The following is a 23,222-nucleotide window of genomic DNA, read 5'->3' on the forward strand; positions in this document are numbered from 1 at the left end:
GGAATTGCTGGGTCACATGGCAAATCTAGGTTTAATATTTTGAAGAACTTCCAAAGTGGCCACATTATTTTAAAATCCAACCAGCAGTGTAAGAGGGTTCCAATTATTCCACATTCTCACCAAAACTTGATATTGACATTTTTATGTCAATTCTTTAACTTGAATTTCCTTCATCATATGGGTTGTATAAATTCAAATTCCAAATGCCAACTGAGAAGGGATTTCATCACTCAGCAGAGGTTATTCTACCAAGAGTCAATGTAGAAATTTCTTACAACATACATGATTGGCTCAAGTTGTATTTTGATTTTACTTAACAAGTACAGCAGTTACTAAATACCAGACATTGTTATAAACACTTTATAAATATTATCTAATTCTCAAAAACTCAAAAGGTAGCTACTATTATTATCATCCCAATTTTATAGATAAGAAAAATTGAGGCAATTACCTCATGTTAACGAACTTGCCTGTAGGCATGCAGCTAGTATGTGGCAGAACTGAGGTGTAATCCCCAACTCCAGTCTGACTCCAATATCAAATATCCAGTGCAAATATCCATAAATATCCAGATATTGCACTCCAAGTGCAAATATCCAGAAAACTATTAGAAATGTGGGGCCAGGTGCAGTGGCTCACTCCTGTAGTATCAGCACTTACAGAGACTGAGTCAGGCAGATTTCTTGAGTCCAGGAGTTTGAGACCAGCCTAGGCAACATGATGAAACCCCATCTCTACAAAAAAAATTCGAAAATTAGCCGGACATAGTGGTGTGCACCTGTAGTCCCAGCTACTCTGAAGGCTGAGGTGGGTGGATCACCTGAGCCCAGGAGGTTGAGGCTGCAGTGAGCAGTGATTGTGCCACTGCACTCTAGCCTGGGTGACAGAGCAACACGTGTCTCAAAAATAAATTAATTAATTAAATTAAATTAAGAAAAAAGAAACGTGGGACTGAAGCCTTTGAGAGACCTCAAGGTTGGAGAAAGATACACTAGAGTTGCTAGGAAAAACAAATCATGCACCTGCCTCACTGAAATATTTAAAAGAGAGAAGAAAAAAAACTAGAGTTAATCCCTCCATGCCTAAATCTTGAGTAGGAGTGAAACAACAACTTAAAATAGAAAGAAGATTTTGATTATCTTTCATATGTCTTTTTTTCTTTCACTTTTCCACTTTTTTTATATTTTTAGTTTTTGAGACAGTCTCACTCTGTTGCCCAGGCTGGAGAGCAGGGGTGCCATATTGGCTCACTGCAACATCCACCTCCTGAGTTCAAGCGATTCTCCTGCCTCAGCCTCCTGAGTAGCAGGGATTACAGGCACCTGCCATCATGCTTGGCTAATTTTTGTATTTTTAGTAGATATGGGGTTTCACCATGTTGGCCAGGCTGGTCTTGAACTCCTGACCTCAAATGATCTGCCTGCCTCAGCCTCCCAAAGTGCTGAGATTACAGGTGTGAGCCACTGCACCTGGCCATTTTTCCAAATTTTTTATGTTCTGTAATGAATATACATTATGTAAGTTTTTTTTAAAAAAAGTTACCTTTTAAATGGAAAGGGCTGTGAAAATCCAACCTCAGGAAGATGAATAAAGCGAGAGAATGTTTACCTGTCATGAATAGAGTTGATATAAAGGTTCACAAACCAGGTGAGAGAGTACTGATACATGGGGTCAATATTAGCCAGGTCTGCAATGCTAAAGAATAATACTGATGAGTGTTTGGCGATGGGTCTATAGCCTTCTCGAGACTCTGCTATTTTGAGTTCTGTCTTTTCTGCAATCTAAGAGAAGAACAGAAAAAGCAAGATTAAGAAATAGGAAGAGTATTTTAATTATATACTTTTCATATAATGTTTATATATTTTTTAAAAATCTCAATGCAATAACATTATATAAATTTAAATATGGTTTACAAGAGAGGGCTTTATCATACTGAAAGCCAGAAATAAAGAAAACAAAAGGGGATGAAGGAAAGAACTAGGGATAGAGGAAAGGGGAAGGAGAGAGAGGAGGAACAAGAGAGGAAAAAGAAAAAATAAGCTTAAACTTCAGATTAACAGTTTGATCAGCTACCAACCATCTCTTTCTTGAGGCATACCAAATAAGAAAGCTTTGCTTATTCTTTGACTGACTGATCTGTGTCTACCATAGTCATTCACCTTCTTTTAACAGGTCAGAGGTAAAGAGGGAGAGAGGGATGGAGAGCAAGTGTACATGTTTGTATACTTACAGTGTTAACTCATGTACTGGAACCCTGCACAGTCTGGCAAAGTAGGTATTTGAAACTATTTGTTGATAGATGGTTTTATACACAAGGATGCTTTTTCAACTAGCTTCTCATATGTTTAATTTTCTAACTTAACAGGGCTGTAGATATTCAACCCCCAAAGAAAAATGTTCTCTAAGATAATAGCTCTTCAACTCAATCTGATAGGTTGATATTCTATAGAAACAATGTTTCGAGCACTATTCCAACTCACTCTTCCTTCTTCGGTAATGCTATCTACAGACTCTGATGAATGGTATGCCTATGTAATCATGTTTATACCAAATCCTGTTTGTTGCTAATTTAATCAACAGGCAGGGATAAAACCAGATCCAAGATAAGGTAATCAAAAATTTCCCTAGAGAATTAAGACTTTAAAAGCCTCAGAAACTGAAGTTAGGTGGCATTGGCATTAGAAGTAAAAGGTAGTGGGACTTTTTCTACATGTTGGTTTCTACATGCTAGATGAGTATATGAAAGAAGAGATACAAAAGTCTTAAAAGAAATTGGTCTTCAGATGGAGTAGAGGGGAGCACAGAATGACCACACAGCCCCAGAAGTAGAGGAAGAGACAGAGAGCACAGAAACTTAAGGTCTTCCATTCATCCTTGAGGTCTGGATGTATGTCCTATAATTGGGAAAATAAATTATTCCCTTGTATCTTTCTTATTTTAGCTAATTCAAGTGGGTTCCTGTTACTTGCAAACAAACTTTCTCCAAAATTATACTGTATAACCACAAATGAACTAAAAATAAGTTTGGAATCTCAGTCCTAACTATAAATAAGTAAAACAAAGTTATTGACAATGGGAATTAATGACATCTTATCTAAGAAAGCATAATTTTAGTATTCTCATTTAAACCTTTTGCTATTTAAACTTTGACTTTCAATTCAAATGCCATTTTGCAACTAATAGCAATAGCAAGCAGAAATAAACAGCAAATACAATTTTTATTTATTTTTATTTTTTTGAGAGGGAGTCTTGCTCTGTCATCCAGGCTGGAGTGCAGTGGCACGATCTCAGCTCACTACAACCTCCACCTTCTGGGTTCAAGCAATTCTCCTGCCTCAGCCTCCCAAGTAGCTGAGATTACAGGCATCCATCACCACACCTGGCTAATTTTTGTGTTTTAGTAGAGATGGGATTTCACCATGTTGGTCAGGCTAATCTTGAACTCTTGACCTCAGGTGATCCACCTGCTTTGGCCTCCCAGAGTGCTGGGATTACAGGCATGAGCCACTGCACTGGGCCATAATTTTTAAACATTAAATAATAACTTAATTCATATTCCATGGCTTGATCTATGTATATTTAAAAACAGTGTTTGCTAAACTTGAATCCTTAGCATGAAATGCTAGGCTTAAGAAATATAAATACATTTTAAAAATCATTTACCATTAATGGCCTAAAATCAAAGAACAAGATATTTTCTAAGAAATAAATACTGTGGGCTGGGCGCGGGTGCTCACGCCTGTAATCCCAGCACTTTGGGAGGCCGAGGCAGGTGGATCACCTGAGGTCTGGAGTTTGAGACCAGCCTGACCAACATGGAGAAACCCCATCTCTACTAAAAATACAACATTAGCCGGGTGTGGTGGCGCATGCCTGTAATCCCAGTTACTCCGGAGGCTGAGGCAGGAGAATGGCTTGAACCCAGGAGGCAGAGGTTGCTATGAGCCGAGATCGTACCATTGCACTTAACTCTGGGCAACAAGAGCAAAACTCCATCTCAAAAAAAAAAAGAAAGAAAGAAAGAAAGAAAGAAACATTGTGAGTATATGTTAAGATGTTAAAAGAGGGCAACTCATTACTTGTAAAACTTTTCTGGTCTGTGATATTTATATATATAATACTTTCCAAAAATAAAAAAGACTAAACTTCAGTCAGGAAACCATTGGAGTAGCAGTAGGGGTAAACTTTGAAATCTCTAGAATAAACTTGTAAGGTTTTGTTTGTGTTTGTGTAATCTTGCGGGTTTACGGAAAAGGGAAAAGCAGATTTTGACTATGTTGGAGAGCCTTCCCTGAAGATGTTTTTTCTTACAGTAGGTGGGTGGAGAAAGGTAGACTAGAAGTCAGGGTCAAATACGGAGTATGTTTTAGCTCAAACCATATAATGAATTTAAAACTGTGTTTGCAATGATCAATGGGATCCAGTCAGAAAGATACTATCATTTATTATATTTTTCTCACTGTAAGATAAAGTACTTGAACCAATAAATAATTATATCGCCCATTCTCTTCGAGTCTTAATAGGAAATAAGGCAATAAATGCTCCCTATCCTCTTTACTCTTTGAAAACTAGTTTGGTGAGGGAACAAGAAGTAGCTTGTTCTGCTCTGATGGACAGATATTGGGAAAGGAGACATGACAGAATATCTCAGCCATGGTCCCAGACTGGGGGCTGCCACAGAATGCTACTCTAAGACCCTACTCCTTTGGCTCCCCCAAGATGAAAAACCCAAAACAAAACAAAACACCAAATAGTACACGTGACCAGAAAGAATGATTACCACCACATTCACGCAAAATAAATCTATCCAAAAGGGAAGGGTGCCTAGAGCTTTAGAAAGTCCTCTGTCCAGTCAGGCACAGTGGCTCACGCCTGTAATCTCAGCATTTTGAGAGGCCAAGGCAGGGGGATCACCTGAGGTTGGGAGTTCAAGACCAGCCTGACCAACGTGGAGAAACCCGTCTCTACTAAAAATACAAAATTAGCCGGGTGTGGTGGCGCATGCCTGTAATCCCAGCTACTTGGGAGGCTGAGGCAAAAGAATTGCTTGAACCCGGGAGGCGGAGGTTGTGATGAGCCAAGATGGCGCCATTATACTACAGCCTGGGCAACAAGAGCGAAACTGTCTCAACAACAACAACGACGACGACAACAACAACAAAGTCCTCTGTCTCAGAGCAAGGGTGCATTGTGGGCTGGGGAGCAGTGGAGAGATGCTGAGTAATTAGTGCAATCTCTGTTTAGGTTTCTTTTTATTTTTTAATTACCCTAAAGTGAAGGAGCACGTAACTCATTTGGTGGGCCAAGGAAGACCAAAAGGCCTGAAGATCAATAACATTAGCTTACAGAAGTCATTCTGTAATACCATTTAATTGTGTAAACTTGGGCCTCAGCCAACCTTTCTGGGCCCTAGTTTTCTCAACTATGAAGTACAAAAAATAACTGCTTGCTAATGCCTTTTCTGCTTATAACATTGTATTATTTTATAAAAAGAGAAGTAGTATAAAAATATCATTCAGGGCCAGGCACAGTGGCTCATGCCTGTAATCCCTGCACTTTGGGAGGCCGAGGCAGGTAGATCACCTGAGATCAGGAGTTCAAGACCAACCTGGCCAACATCATGAAACCCTATCTCTACTAAAAATACAAAAAAATCAGCCCGGCATGGTGGCGGGCACCTGTAATCCCAGCTACTTGGGAGGCCTGAGGCAGGAGAATTACTTGAACCCGGAAGTGGAGGTTGGAGTGAGCTGAGATCATGCCACTGCACTCCAGCCTGGACAACAAGAGCAAAACTCTGTCTCAAAAAAAAAAAAAAAAAAAAAAAAAAGTATATATATATATATACACACACACAATATATATACACATTATATATATACACACACACACACTCTCTCTCTCTCTCTATATATATATATCTCATTCAGCTCTGTTAGGAGAATTTGCAATAAATCCATTATTGGCTGTAGACTACTTGCTCTCTTCCTCCACCTGCCACCCTCAACTCTCATACCTGTCTTCCTGACAAATGACAAGATAATGATGGAATTAATGTCTAAGAATCTCTATTTTTTCCTAGAATCCCTTATTGTTCAATGAACTAGCAACTACCTTCACCAAGAACTCCAATCAGAAACAGAGGTAAGACAAACTCTCAAATTCAATTTTCCAGAGAAGAGTCAATTAAAACCTGAATGAACCCAAGTTGCCTGCCTTACTTATCCAATAATAATACCTATCTGATACTTCTAATAATACCTTCCCTGTACAATAATAATACCTTTCCAATACTTCTTGTTTTTTTAATTATACTTTAAGTTTTAGGGTACATGTGCAGGTTTGTTACATATGTATACATGTGCCATGTTGGTGTGCTGCACCCATTAACTTGTCATTTACATTAGGTATATCTCCTAATGCTATCCCTCCCCTCTCCCCCCACCCCACAACAGGCCCCGGTGTGTGATGTTCCCCACCCTGTGTCCAAGTGTTCTCATTGTTCAATTCCCACCTATGAGTGAGAACATGCAGTGTTTGGTTTTCTGTCCTGGCCATAGTTTGCTCAGAATGATTTCCAGCTTCATCCATGTCCCTGCAAAGGACATGAATTCATCCTTTTTTATGGCTGCATAGTATTCTGTGGTGTGTATGTGGCACATTTTCTTAATCCAGTCTATCATTGATGGATATTTGGGTTGGTTCCAAGTCTTTGCTATTGTGAATAGTGCTGAAATAAACATACGTGTGCATGTGTCTTTATAGTAGCATGATTTATAATCCTTTGGGTATATACCCAGTAATGGGATGGCTGGGTCAAATGGTATTTCTAGTTCTAGATCCTTGAGGAATCCCCACAGTCTTCCACAATGGTTGAACTAGTTTACAGTCCCACTAACAGTGTAAAAGCGTTCCTATTTCTCCACACCCTCTCCAGCATCTGTTGTTTCCTGACTTTTTAATGATCGCCATTCTAACTGGTGTGAGATGGTATCTCATTGTGGTTTTGATTTGCATTTCTCTGATGGCCAGTGATGATGAGCATTTTTTTCACATGTCTGCTGGCACATGTGTCACATTCTCTTTTGAGAAGTGTCTGTTCATATCCTTTGCCCACTTTTTGATGGGGTTGTTTGATCTTTTCTTGTAAATTTAAGTTATTTGTAGATTCTGGATTATTAGCCCTTTGTCAGATGGGTAGATTGCAAAAATTTTCTCCCATTCTGTAGATCGCCTGTTCACTCTGATGGCAGTTTCTTTTGCTGTGCAGAAGCTCTTTAGTTTAATTAGATCCCATTTGTCAATTTTGGCTTTTGTTGCCATTGCTTTTGGGTTTTAGTCATGAAGTCCTTGCCCACACCTATGTCCTGAATGGTATTGCCTGGGTTTTCTTCTAGGGTTTTTATGGTTTTAGGTCTAACATTTAAGTCTTTAATCTGTCTTGAATTAATTTTTGTATAAGGTGTAAGGAAGGAATCCAGTTTCAACAGAGTTATAGACCAACGGAACAGAATAGAGCCCTCAGAAATAACACCACACATCTACAACCATCTGATCTTTGACAAAAACGAGAAATGGGGAAAGGATTCCCTATTTAATAAATGGTGCTGGGAAAACTGGCTAGCTATACAGAGAAAGCTGAAACTGGATACCTATCCAATACTTCTAATAATACCTTACCTATCCAATAATACCTATCCAATACTTCTAATAATACCTTACCTATCCAATAATACTATCTGATACTTCTAATAATACCTTACCTATCCAATAATAATAATATATTTTAAAACATTCATTCTAAATTTATTTCTTCTGTGTATAGATACCATATAGATCAGACCAAGTTTTAAATAATTTAACAGTAAGATATTCTCTTATGAGTTTAAATTTATGTTTTGGTATTTTATCATTTTCTTTTTCCTTTCCAGCAAGGCTACTCCAGCACCTTCCTTGGGGGCTGGAAGAAAATCAGAATCTTAAGATTTCTTAAGAATCTTAAGATTTAAATCAAAAGATTTCTAGGATTCTTTTTTCACCTGCTGCTTCTTTGTTATCTCATTGGACATCATTTTGGCAGAGTCTAAGACTTTAATTGCACTTTCATCTTCTAAAATGTTTCCTTCTGATGATGATAATGTTTCTAAAATTTTTTTCTCTATGTCTTTCAGCTGTTTCTTGTTAGCTGCAGACTGAAGAATAAGGGCATTTCGTTCCTCTTCTAATTCTGGTCTAAAAAGATAGAAACATTTAGTCCAAATTTGTAGTATTTTATCTAAATTTATATCTAAGTGTTACATATCACAAATTTGTAGACATCTAACACAAACTAAGGTGATTAACTGCTTTATTTGAAGGGAAAAATACTTTCACACACACAACTATTTGAGAAGTTCAAGCAAAAAAAGCATTAATTGTATGCACGTAAAATGTGGCAATAACATGTGCCACAGTAAGTCTAAGAATACATTAGACTTATCCATATGGCATAGCTGGTATGCAAAAGTAAGAACTGGAGAAGAAACTCAAAGTATGAACTTCTTATTTATTTCTTGATTTTGTCACCACTAAGTCTCATTTTCATCATATTTTCTATAGTAGCAAACATTGAAAGGATGAGTGGTCATAAAACTGACTCTAAGTAAAAGACAAAATTGACATTTATGTCAAAACACTTATGTCAAACAAAAATGGGATGAAACTTCAAAATAACACAGTCTACCATGGAATACAATATGTTATGACATGGTCCTGCATTGGACACTCTACAAGTGGGATTTAAATATTGGAAGAAACACTTCATGGTTAAATATTTTCACTTTTAATTCGATTTCATTTACTAGACCACTTGATAATGTTATATTTAGATTCAAGTGAGATCAGATTTCCTTCCAGAAGGAATTATTTACTAGTAGCCCTCCCAGGTACCACAGTGTTTTTCCTCATTTTAAAAAAATAATACATATTTGTGGTTTTACATTTAAGTTTTTAATCCTTATTACAGGCACAGGCAAAGATTTCATGACAAAAACATCAAAATCAATTGCAACAAAAACACAAATTGACAAATTGGATCTAATTAAACTAAGGAGCTTCTGTATAGCAAAATAAACTATCAGAATGTACAGACAACCTACAGAATGGGAGAAAATGTTTGCAATCAATCCACCTGACAAAGGTCTAATATCCAGAATCTACAAAGAACATAAACAAGTTTACAAGAAAAAACAAACAACCCCATTAAAAAGTGGGCAAAGGACACTTCTCAAAAGAAGTATGATGATTGCTCAAAGACCTAGGACCAGATATACCATTTGACACAGCAATCCCATTACTGGGTATATACTGGGTATATACCAAAGGAATAGAAATCATTCTATTATAAAGGTACATGCACTGTGTATGTTTACTGCAGTGCTATTCACAATAGCAAAGACATGGAATCAACCTAAGTGTTCATCAACTATAGACTGGATAAAGAAAATGTGGTACATATACACCATGGAATACTATGCAGCCATAAAAAGGAACAAGATCATGTCCTTTGCAGAGACATGGATGGAGCTGGAAGCCATTATCGTCAGCAAACTAACACAAAAACAGAAAACCAGACACCGCGTGTTCTCACTTATAAGCGGGAGCTGAAAAAGATGAACACATAGACACAAGGTAGGGAACAACAGACACTGGGGCCTGTCAGGGCGGGTAGGAGGAGGGAGAGCATCAGGAAAAATAGCTAATGCATGCTGGGCTTACTACCGAGGTGATGGGTTAAGCGCAACAAATCACCATGGCACACATTTACCTATGTAACAAACCTGCACATCCTGCATATGTACCCTGGAACTTAAAATAAAAATAGTACATATATAAAGTATAAAGAAAACAATAAAAATTACCCATAATCTTACCACCAGAGATAATTACTTTAACATTGAAGTGTATTCTTTCCCAATCTTTATTCTTTTTATATATGTAGATAAACATCAATCTTTTTTTAAACAAAATATTATGTATTCTGGATATAGTTTTATATGCTGCTTTTTCCTTCTTTTGCTAAGCATTTTCTTATTAATATCTTGTGTATATGTATATAAATGAATGTATTTCTATTTACAGTTACAGCATAGATTCCTAGGGGTAAAATTTCTGGCTCATTCAGATGCAAGTCAGAAGTCATGGTGTCAGAGGAATTTGAACCAGAGCAACTCCATCTTGAGTTGGGGGTGGGTAAAATGAGATTAAAACCTACTGGACTGCATTCCCAAATGGTTGGGCCTTCTAAGTCACAGGATGAGATAGGATGTCAACACAAGAAACAGGTCATAAAGACCTTGCCGATAAAACAGATTACAGTGAAGAAGCTGGCTAAATCCCACCAAAACCAAGACGGCCACAAAAGTGACCTCTGGTCATCCTCACTGCTACACACCACCAGTGCCTTAACAGTTTACGAATGCTATGACGTCAAAAAGTTACCCTCTATGGTCTAAAAAAGGGAGGCATAAATAATCCACCCCTTGTTTAGCATATAGCCAAGAAATAACCGTAAAAATGGATGACTAGCAGCCCTCGGGGCTGCTCTATGGAGGAGCCATTCTTTTATTCCTTTACTTTCTTAATAAACTTGCTTTCACTTTACTCTGTGGACTCGCCCTGAATTCTTTCTTGCACAAGATCCAAGAACCCTTTCGTGGGGTCTGGATCGGGATCCCTTTCCTGTAACAATGGCATGTAATCTGAACCCAACTGCCCATACTAAAAGCCCAATATAACACAGTTGGCTTATAACTTACTTGTTACAGATGGCTATTTTAGAGGATTATGTGATTATTTACAGTAACAAAGTATAAAATTTGACAAAGTTTTAAAAGATTCACAAAACAAAAATATTAATGGCCTACAAATATTCCTTTTTAAACCATCTAGAAGCATCTAAGAAAATACATACCTCTCCTTTGCAACAACAATACCTAGTAATTGATCTTCGAGTCCTTCTGGAGTTATCATGAAATTGAGCAAAGACACTTTCGTAGCCAGCTCTGGCATGTAGTGTGGATTTCTTAGTTTTGTGGTGATATAAAATTTGAAATCAAAGGAATACTCAATAATGACCTCACCAAGTCTGATGCAATCAATGCCACCTATAGTTCAGAAAACAAACGCATAACAAGTGAGCTAGTTATATAGCCCCTCACGCTATGTACTTCTATGGCCTTGCCTAGGTTACAAATAAACGGTCCTAAAGTAATTTAAAATAGAAAACAAGGCCAGGCTCGGTGGCTCACACCTATAATCCCAACACTTTGGGAGGCCAAGGCAGGTGGATCACTGGAGGTAAGGAGTTCAACACCAGCCTGGCCAACATGGTGAAACCCCATCTCTACTAAAAAATACTAAAAAAATTACCTGGGTGTCGTGGTGGCACACATCTGTAATCCTAGCTACTTTGGAGGCTAAGGAACAAGAATCGCTTGAGGCAGTGAGCTGAGACTGCACCACTACACTCCATCCTGGGTAACAGAGCAAGACTCTGTCTCAAAATGATAATAACAACATATAGAAAACAGGAGTGGCAAAAGTCACAGACACAGCAATAAGTAAGCAGTTATACAGCAGGACTCTTTCTGGGTTAATATAGGACATTTTCTCTGGTTGTCACAGAGCTTTGTAAATCAAGATTTCTTTTGAGCTTTCTTCCTCCATCAATTTTCAATTATGATTGTAAAATATATGTAAATGACTAAAGTTCTTAAAGGTAATAGCACTTGGCAGAGACAAATTTTTATAAACAGAAAGATATTAGGTGGACAATGTTTACCTAAACTCAACTCAGGCCCACATTCACCATCACTATTCATGGTGGCTAATTCCTATAATCCCAGCACTTTGGGAGGCTGAGGGAGGAGGATCACTTGAGGCCAGGAGTTTGACACCATCACTATTCATAACAACAGACTTTTTGTGGTCAAGGGTCACAGGATAAAGGAATTTCAAGCTGGCTTCAACTTCTTTATGTTCTCTGACAGTCTAGATAACAGTGGTTAAGGCAATGAAGAGAGGGCAAGGTATTTATCTTAGAATATCTGGCTAAGGTTCATTCCTGATAGCTTGTTCCAAATTTCCTTTCACTCGTAACAATGAACCAGAAGTTCTGCATTATTAACATTATTATTAAATTTATGTAGTAGGCTTCTTTCATGCCTCTAAGATAATTCAATCATCTTACAGTTCTACAGACTAATAGTAATTGCTTTATACCTTGTTTAAAAGTTTGTCTAAGTAGTAAAGGCTCCAAAGATGGATCCAGTTCTTCACCAACATTTTCTAATAGAAGTGGAGTTCCAAACTGAATACAGTTTTCCAACGTTCTCATATAGTCTGAATCTGATAGCTTAATAACACTAAGCTGATTTTCTTTTTCAGAGTTTTTGATCCACTTATTGGCTTGACCCTGGGGGTCAATCATTAAAGGCCTAGAATATAATAAGAAAAATTCTGAGAGGAAGACATAAACATTGAGATTTCTTTAAAATTATGTAAATAATAAACATCACCATCAATCTGTACAAATACAAAGTATTTCACATACATTATCAGGATTACTCTTTACAAAAGTCCTATGAGAAAAAAGTGAAAAGGAGTTTTTTTTCTTTTTCTTATTTTTCAAATGAAGAAATTCAGTCTCAGGAAGTACTCTGCCCAAGGTTCCAAGGTTCCAAAACTAGTTCAGTGTTAGAAGTAGTAGGACCTTGTGAATCTATGAGCTCTGCTCTTCCCAATATAATATGCTGTCTTCATGGTAACTTTAATACATGACATCTGTTAACATAATATGAAAATAATACTATAAAATATTTGATAAACATTTAAAACAAGAGATCCACTAGCATATAAGGGATTTCCTTAGATTATGAGTAGAATTACAAATTGTGTCCAAGTTTAGGGTGGTATGTATCTGAGATTTATTTAGGAGTTTCTTCTGAGTTAGTAAAGACTGTGTTCAAGAATATATGATTCATGATTCAGATGTGTAATATATGATGTGCTTTCTGCTCTTCCTCATGGATGATGCTCACTGTCCTAGGTTTCTCTTGTATTCAGTACGGTACATTAAATTTTCTTTTAAAAATATAGCACAGAGGCCGGGCGCGGTGGCTCAGGCCTGTAATGCCAGTGCTTTGGGAGGCCAAGGTGGCCAGATCACCTGATGTCAGGAGTTCAAGACTGGCCTGGCCAACATGGTGAAAGCCTGTCTCTACTTAGAAAAATAAATAAATAAATACAAAAATTAGCCAGGTGCGGTGGTGGGTGCCTGTAATCCTAGCTACAGGGGAGGCTGAGGCACGAGAATCGCTTAAACCCGGGAGATGGAGGTTGCAGTGAGCTGAGATCACGCCACTGCACTCCAGCCTGGGCAACAAAGAATGAAACTCCATTTAAATATATATACACACACACACACACACACACATACATACACACACACATATATAATTTTATTTAATTATATATATTTAATATTTATATCTATTTAAATATATATCTATATATATCACAGAAAAGGGAGTTTTTGTCCCATGTCACTTCAGCTTTCCCATTCTCTTTCTATTCCAACAGATTCTAGGGCTAGAGCTAAAATCCCCTTTCCCTATAAGCTCTTTAATTTACTCTCAAATAACTGTGTTCTTTTAGTTTCTGTCTTTCCCCAAAGACTAAACTAGATGACTGGATGTTTTCTTTCTTGGCTCTAATTGTGCTGAAATCCTACTTCAAGTACAAAAAGGTCCAGACGGTACTTAAAATCTACTTTTCCTACCACAGCAAAGAAAGCAAAGGCATTCTGCAAACAAAGTTATTTTTTCATAGACGTTACCTAGTAATTAGACTAGTAGATGCTTTTAGTACCTTTCAAGGCCCTGTTTAAAGAGACATTATTTTCTTCCTTTCGTGTCCTTATTATTGGAAAAATACAGTATGTGTTCATTCCCTCACAAAATGTAACAACACCTATAAATTAACATTCTAATGTTAATAAACATCCTTGGTAATGCCTAAATAAATGTTCTTGGTTATCCAATAATTAGAGATTCTTGTCTACTCTGAAAGAAATCTGACTCCTATTTAATATAACCTTATGTGAATACTGGAAAATTGGATTGTTGTGTCCATCATAGAAATAAGGCCAGGCCACGGAATTTGCATTCTAAGTATACCTTACTCTACGTATGAAAATAATACTAGCCTACATTTGAGATCTTTGAGCAGTTTGAAGAAAGCAGCATTATCCTTCTATGTTTCTGACAGAGATGGTAATTTGGAGGAAAATAAGCTTTGCTGTTAAGTAGCCAAAGCAATGTATAAACACTAAAAAAGGAACACACTATTTTGCATTTTATTTTTTGTCTCCTACCTCCACCTAGGAGACACAGTAAGTGTTTTCATTATGGTTGAAACATAGCAAAATCAGAACTTAAGATATAGACTAGAATGAGATATTCAAAGATAATTATAAAAACTAACATTTCTTGAGCACTTATGTGCTAAGTGCTTTCTGACAACATTTCTATGAAGTAGGAGTTATTTTCATTCACAGATGGAGAAACTGAAGCACTGAGAGGTCAAATATGTTACCAAACTCTCAAGACAGAAAGTGAGGAAGTTTGAACCCAAATGCCCTGACTCCAGAGTCTGAACTGCTCTCAACCATTGCACAATATTATAAACAGACAAACTGTTAGAAACTATAAAGAGCAAGCACAATGACTAATTATCAACTACAGTCACAACAGCATGACTGGCTAAAAATCCTTCTTCCTCCTAGTGCTGATGGATAAAATATGACATTATTTTAAATGCACAGGTTAACTGAGGCATGTTTAAAAGACACATACATGCATTCACACATATCTAATACATAGATACAGAAAAACACAGGTGCCAAAACAGATAAAACTAAAATCCAGAATAGTAAGTGTGTGAGCTAAACTGACAGCTGGACTTGGGAAGAGTGTCAGTCTGATAATCTAGAGGCTCACTGGGTCCATACGTGGGGAGAAGCTGGAACTGAGACCTTTGCATTAAGCTGAAACTCACAAAAGGCTTAAAGAAGTCACTGATAGAAAAATTTCAACCCTATGTATAAAGAGACAAGAAGGAAATGTTTTGATTCTCATCTCATATCTGGCTAGGAAAAAGTGTCCCCTGAAAATGTGAATGTGTAGCTGTGGATCTATATCTCATACAGGTTTAGGATATAAATTTATACCATCTACATGGCTGAGGAAACTCCAAGCTAGAAAATTAACAGTTTATGGCCAGTAATACTCCAAAGAATCCCAGAAGTAAAGGCAAAACACACACTGCAGCTGAAAGTAGATTTGAAAGTTTACCCCTATTGCTACTCCAGTGGTTCCCTAACTGAAGTTTAGTCTTTTTTATTTTTGGAAAGCATAATATATTTAAATATCAAAGATCAGAAAAATTTTAATGAAATGTCTTCTTTTAACATCTTAACATACACTCACAGTATTTGTTTCTTAGAAAATGACTTGTTCTTTGATTTTAGGCTATCAATGGTAAATTAAAAATGTATTTGTATTTCTTAAGTGTAGCATTTCATACTAAAAATCACTGAATTGTACAATTTAAAAGGGTAAATTTTATGGCACATGAATTATATATCAATACAGCTGTTAAAAATGATGGGAGGTGGGGGCACTACACTCGCCTATAGTTCCAGCTACATCAGGAAGCTGAGCCCAGGAGGTCAAGGCTGCAGTGGGCCATGATTGCACTACTACACTCCAGCCTAGGTGACAAACTGAGACCCCCATCTCAAAACACACATACACACACAAACACATGTGCATACACACCTGGACACATCAAACTGCTGAAAACTAAAGACAGAGAAAAACTGGAAATTTTCCAGAGGAAAAGAAAGGTATATAAAGAGGAACTAAAGTAAGACTTAGAGTAGACTTCTCATCAGACTATGTAGGTCAGAAGCAATGTAGTGACATCGTGAAAGAAAAAACAAAAAGCCCCAAAACAGAAGCAAAAAACAACTGTCAACCCAAAATTCTAAACTCAGCCAAAAAAAAAAAAAAAAATCTTTCAAAATGAAGATGAAATAAAGACTTTTTTCAAGGTTGGTTAATAGCTACAGAAATACAGTTATGTAGAAGGCATAAGATCTAGCATTTGATAGTGCAGTAGGGTAACTAAAATTAACAATAGTTTGTTGTATAGTTCAAAACTGCTAGAAAAGAAGAATTGGAATATTCCCAACATAAAGAAAATATAAATGTTTAAAGTGATGAATACCCCAGTATCCTGACTTGATCACTGTACATGGAATAAATGTATTAAAATATCATATATATCCCTGAAATAGGTACAACTATTAGATATCAATTTTTTTAAAAGATTTTTTTTTAGACCAGAAAAAGAAAAAAGCTGAATTCATTGCCAGTAGACCTGTTCACATGAAGTGTTAAAGGACATTCTTCAGGCAGAAGAAATGTGAAACCAAACAGAAACTCAAAGAAATTAAGAGGTCCCAAAATGGGAAAAAGATGAAGGTAAACATAAGACTTTTTTTCTTATATTTAATCACTCTAAAAGATAAATTATTGTCTAAAGTAAAAATAAAGAGAATGTATTATAGAATTTATGGCATATGAAAAACTGAAATATATAACAGCACAAAAGACAGAAAAGAGATAGAATTATACTGTTGAAAGATACACTATATATATAATATCATAAAATTATTCGAAGATATTCAGTAATAAACTAGAAATGGATGATATTATAAACACTAGCACGAACACTAAAAATAGGGAGCATTTAACCAATAATTCAATGTGGACATAAAATGGAATCATAAAAAAAATTCAGCTAATCCAAATCCAAGTAGAAAAAGAAGAAAAAAGGAACAAAGAACAAAGGAGACAAATAAAAAAAGAACAAGATGGTAGATTTAAATCTAAGTGTATCAATAATTCCATTAAATATAAATGATCTAAATACTGTGATTAAAAGTAGAAAGAAAAACAAAGTCATTTTAAAAGCAATTCACAAGTCCTCACTAAAGTTAGAAAGACTGAAGGGGGCCGGGCGCGGTGGCTCAAGCCTGTAATCCCAGCACTTTGGGAGGCCGAGACGGGCGGATCACGAGGTCAGGAGATCGAGACCATCCTGGCTAATACGGTGAAACCCCGTCTCTACTAAAAAATACAAAAAACTAGCCGGGCGACGAGGCGGGCGCCTGTAGTCCCAGCTACTCGGGAGGCTGAGGCAGGAGAATGGCGTGAACCCGGGAGGCGGAGCTTGCAGTGAGCTGAGAGCCGGCCACTGCACTCCAGCCTGGGCGGCAGAGCAAGACTCCGTCTCAAAAAAAAAAAAAAAAAAAAAAAAAAAAAAAAAGAAAGACTGAAGGGACAAAGCAGTAAGGAAATAATGGATAACTCAACAAATAGTGCTGAAGTCAATGGCTATCATTATAAAAATAAATGAAATTATCTTTTGTCATATCCAAAAATGCAAAAAGAAGGAAGCAAACATGAGAGTCCTAATTGTAAAAAGTATACTACTTTTCCAGGTCATGACTCTTCTTCTGAGAGCTACATTCCGGGTCTTCAATACTCATGGTTGTTACTCTGGCTTGGGCCCCACAGCTATAAGTTACTAAACCTAAGGTGAATGTTTGTTCCAAGCTAGACCAATCAGATGTTTCTCACAGGAATTAGAATTTGGACTCAGTGGTTATAGTTAATCTATATTACTCAACTGATTTTTTTTTTTTTTTTTTTTTTTTTGAGACAGAGTCTCGCTCTGTCACCCAGGCTGGAGTGCAGTGGTATAGTCTTGGCTCACTGCAACCTCTGCCTCCCAAGTTCAAGCAATTCTCCTGCCTCAGCCTCCTGAGTAGCTGGGATTACAGGTGCGTGCCACCATGCCTGGCTAATTTTTTTTTTTTTATTTTCAGTAGAGATAGGGTTTCATCATATTGACCAGGCTGGTCTTGAACTCCTGACCTTGTGATCTGCCCACCTCAGCCTCCCAAAGTGGTGGGATTACAGGCATGAGCCACCATGCCCAGCCCACAACAGCATTTTCTAAACTGCAATTTAAATAATCTGAATGGTCACAAAACACATGGAAATGGGTTCTAAAACAGAATTAACAGACTCAAGGGTCTAATATTCTGTTAAACAGAATGATCCCTGCTCTACCACAGAACACATTTTTTATAACTAAAACATATTCTTTTTCAGATTATATTAAAGTTTGCTTATTGCTTAGAAGTTTCAACTTAAGTATCTTCACTCTCAAGTAAAGTTTTGAGTGTAAACTCAATATATGATTATATACATTCTTATTTTATTAAACAATACTGTCAATATAAACAGGAGTTAGTTGTTTTGAAGCTTCCAGAAAGATTTGCAGAGAATATAAAACAAATAATAACTCAAACTTTCAGGATGTTACATTTCCTTATATCTTTAAATTTACCTCATCTAAAAGAAGATCAAAATTTCCATTATGGTTTTAAAGGCAGTGAGTGTGATATCCTATTCCACAATTCACTCCAGCATAGTAATTAAGAGCAAGGATTTGAAAATTAGATTGCCTGGATTCAAATTCTGACTCTATCACGTATTCGCTATCTTTACTAATTTAAAATTACTAAATCATTCTGGGCTTCAATTTCCTCATCTATAAAATGGGAAAACAATAATACCTAACTCACAGGACATTGTGAAGATGTTGGGCACTTAGAATAGTACCTGATACATCTAAGAGCTCCATAGTATCTATCACAGTATATTTGAGATACAGTCCCATGAAAAGACTTTTAAAATTAGATGACAGTGTCACTACATAACAATTATAGAAAACTATTTCTCAAAGGAAAGTAATTTTCCAGGTTTTTCAAAGTGATATGAATAAGAGGATAACAATAAAAACCATTTGAAAAGTTTTTATAGTTATCAGACTATCAATGATAGCAAATTAAAAAGGTACCCATGAAATTGCATAAATTATCAAGTTATAGTATCTTGAAGATGGGTAGCAATACCTAGTTAAAATAAGTACATTGTATAGCCAGAAACTAGAAATAGCCCAGATGTCCATCAATAGGAGAATACATCAACAGTGATACATTCATAAAATGGAACTCAGCAACAAAAAATAGGAACAGAGTACCAATGCATGCAATAACATGGATAGATCTCAGAAAAAAATATGCCAAAAGAAGCCTTACCCAATAACATATACATTATGATTCCTTTATATGAAATTCTAGAAGTAATCCATACAAAAATAACCTAGGCAAAACTAACCTATGGTGGGAAATAATCAGAACAATGATTTCTTGGGGTGGGATGAGGGTAGGGATATACAAAAGGAACATAAGGAGACTTCCCTGGTGGTAGTCATGTTTTGTATCTTGATAGAGATTTGGGTTACACTGGTTTATATCTTCATTAGAACTCACTGAATGGTATGGTTTTGTGTATTTCATGTACGTAAATTTTACCTCAAAAGAATAAAAACATAAGCAAATAGTGAACTTTAGTTGATGATATGCATGCTGAAGTATCTGGAAGGAAGTATACCTATGTCTGCCATTTACATGGAAATGCATTTTAAAAGATGGGTTGATGGAATGATAGAGGGAAGGACAGGTACATGATAAAGCAAGAATACTAAAGTGTTAACTGCAGAATCTAGGAGGTGGTAGTTATATTGGTGCTTATGATAAAATTCTTTCAACTTTTCTATATGTTTGAAATTTTTCAAATAAAACAACAGAAAAAATAAACAGTTTATATTTCTTACCAACGCCTTGAGTTGTTAACGATCACTCCATTATCTATGGAAAACCCATCTGTTGGTAATCCAGCAATGTTCCAAGCTCTAATTTTTACTGGATCACCCAGGGTTTTACTCAACAAGAACTCTTCTGAACATGGGATTTTTTTCTTCTGTAAGAAATAAACAAAAATCTGTTTTCTTTCATCGTGTTAATTGAAATATTTTTTAAATTAAAATATCAGTTTAATTGTCACTAGGTAGTATTTAATAAAGCTAAGGAATGGAAAGAAAAGAAATTAAAAGTTGAACTGTGGAACTATTTTACTGATGAAACAAGAAGCAAAAAAAGAAAGACCCCATGTTTTCAGTTATTTCTTCTTTTCTGTCCTTGTTATCATCGTTTCCCCCAAAATATCCCAAAACATACTTTGGATGTTCTAAAACAAGACTTACAAAACATAAAACCACTACCTTGCACAACATGCTCCAATCTTTTGTACATGTTTGTCGAAAGCCAGAAGTGAAAGCACCAAGGTAAGCTATGACTCCTGCTGATACCAAGACATCGCCAGTTAAATTTTCGTATGTTATCTGAAGGTCATCTGCAGCTTGGGCCCATCTGTGCCATCAACCAAAGGCAAAACTGATTTACAACAGAGAATGACAGGAGACAGTAATTGAAAGGGCAAGGGCTTCCAGTCCAATTGTTTAACAAAAAGCTATAAAATGTGGGACACCTGCTTATCTGTAAAATGAGGTTGGAACCCTTCTAGCTCTTATGTGTTATAACATGTATCTATGTTATGTGAATGACAGTCTTCCTTTCATTATTAGAATATTAGACATTTCTTACAGGACTTGGCCCTTCAGAAAAAGCAAAAAAAAAATAATAATAATAAAACAAAAAAACCCAAAACACCAACATTTTGCCTAATAATTTTCTTTTGGATGATTTGGTCTAGTGGATGTGCTATTTGTTTTAGTATTTATTGTTAGACTGTAAAACACAGGAACACTTGCAATTCATTGCCAAAAATTACATTTAAGCGGTATAGAAGCTGACATACTAAGAATGGTATTTTTTTCATTTAATGAAACCCATACAATAAAAAAGTGTATTCCAAAACTATCTAATCTGTACTACAAAGTCTTGTCAAACCTTATCGTGCTATTCATTCAACAAATAGAATAAATGAAATAGCTGGCTGTCCAATCCAAGTAAATACATTAGAATAAAGCTTACTGGCTTTGTTAGATCAAGCCAGTTATATCTTCCTTAACATAAAATTTAACCAATGAACCATGCATTCACTACTCCCTCCAAACATTGTATTACAAAAAATGTTAAACATACATAAAATTGGAAAGAACTGTACAACAAACAACTACATACTCACCACTTGGATTAAAAAAATTGTTACCATTTGCCTTATTTGCCTCTTTTAAAAGACCATGTGAAAGCAATTTGTAAACATCATCCTCAAGACTGATATCCTTGTTTGGAGAAGCCTGGCCAGGTGTCTTCCAGAATGTCCCATATTCTCAACCAGCCATTGTAAAATTAGTAATCACAATAAACACCCAAAGAAGGTCACATATTCAAGGCTGACATTCCTAAATCTTGTTAAAATAAATAGAAATCTGACCTTGATTTTTCTCCACCCAGTCCTCCAATTAGTTGTGAGGCTCTCTCAAGTTTCTTAGCACAGAGTTCCACCTGGTCTTCTAAAGCAGCCTTTTCCTCTGTTTTCTCAAGAAATGTCATTTGTAAATTTTCCAAATGATGTTCTACTTCTGCCAGTTCTGCTCTCTTCTGATTCAAAAGCTCCATTGTCTCAGCTAAAGACTTCTGAGCTTCTGATAAGCGAGCTTTCTTAGGAGCCACTACCTTTTTGGGAACAATATATGCAGATATAATGTGTACTATGTAAAATTGATATCTGTATAATGCCTCCCTTATAGATATTATGGATTAAAATGCATTATAATAAATTACATAAACATTTTGCCTTAAATCTTCTGTTTTTACATACGAAGTAAAATATACCTATATATTTTATAAAATAGATAAATCTGGACTAGCAAATCGTTACCTATAAAATGATAATTTACACTGGGCTAACAAAACGTCGAAATATGTAGCAAAAATGTCATAAGATGTCTCAAAATAATGAGTAGGTATCATTGAACTGTTGTCAAATAATAGAGAAAAACATATAACATGAAATAATAAGTGTTTGTTTAAACACATGAATATGCCTTGTGTTTTTTTTTTTTCCTGTCCAAGCTTGTGATTTTCTTCCTAGTCAGATTGAGGCTTACATCTGCCTTGCCAGGATTAGAGCTGTGATGGTGGAAATAAAAAGGAAGAAAACCTTGATGCTCAGTTTCACTACCAAAACTGAATTTTCCTCAACAAATCTTGAAAAGCCACATTTGAATGACAGAAAAGGGATTTCCTAAAGTTGTTTTGTTATGCTCATCAGCATATCAACAATGCAGTTTGGCCAACTGGATCACTGAGCGTCCTCTAAGCCCTTGGTACAAAGAATGTAGAAGATAACCAGAGAGAGTCTGCGCCTATTAGAAAGTAGATAGACCTAACCCTTCTAGTAAATTGCCATGAAAGAAGCTGAAGGCAAGGAGGGACAAGAGAGAGCAGTGCATCAGACACAAAATGCCCTGCTTTCTCTCCGCTGCATTGAAATCATGAAAGAAAATGTGTTAAATAAGTAGACAGAAAGCAGGAAGCTCCCTTTTCTGCTTCTGACTTCAGAGAAGATATTACTGCATATTTCCCTCCCATGCTTCTGTATCAACATGGGGCAGCTTGTATCAGAATAAAAACGGCAGTGTGGAGGTGTAGAGTGGGAAGGCAGGAAAAAGCCTGAGTGCCTTGGCTTCTCTGCTTTGTAGAAAGGATCCACAAGATTCTACACATCTGTGGAACATGTGCAAATTAGCTGAGACTAATTAGCATGAGACTACTGTGTGAAGGGACAAGATGTTTCATGGAAAGACATCCTAGATAAAATTAATTTTATTTCTTTAACAGGTTTTTTCAGGTCTGCTCCCTTGAAACTAACAAAGTCTCTACCTCTCTCTAGGTACGTGTATGTGTATCATTTAGGAAGACCTTCCCAATTATTACAGCTTGATCATTTATACTGTCTTCTGAGTTTGTTTTAAACACATGCTACCACATATTTTCATCTACCTTTATATTTATATTTCTTTCTTCCTTAGGTAGAATTCTGCAAGCTGCAAGGGCAAAGCCTTTGTTGCCCTGGTCATTTGCTAGCCAGATTTACAAAGTGCTCTTAACTATTCTCTGCTCTCCCAGAAATTTGGACCCGATGGGTATTCCATGAAAGGTTCTGTGTCAGTGCATG

The 23,222-nt window shown here is 36.4% G+C and overlaps 1 protein-coding gene across 1 annotated transcript in view; it reads right to left on the minus strand.

The window, feature by feature from the left end:
- Window positions 1-23,222, minus strand: part of DNAH12 (dynein axonemal heavy chain 12) — a 244,273-nt gene that overhangs the window by 60,621 nt on the left and 160,430 nt on the right. Inside the window, 7 exon segments of the mRNA XM_030926675.1 lie at window positions 1,609-1,781; window positions 8,040-8,232; window positions 10,952-11,144; window positions 12,262-12,476; window positions 19,855-20,000; window positions 20,302-20,449; window positions 21,477-21,718. Coding sequence (XP_030782535.1) covers window positions 1,609-1,781; window positions 8,040-8,232; window positions 10,952-11,144; window positions 12,262-12,476; window positions 19,855-20,000; window positions 20,302-20,449; window positions 21,477-21,718 — 1,310 coding nt within the window.

This window comes from Rhinopithecus roxellana, chromosome 1, assembly GCF_007565055.1.
Source record: "Rhinopithecus roxellana isolate Shanxi Qingling chromosome 1, ASM756505v1, whole genome shotgun sequence".
Taxonomy (NCBI): Eukaryota; Metazoa; Chordata; class Mammalia; order Primates; family Cercopithecidae; genus Rhinopithecus; species Rhinopithecus roxellana.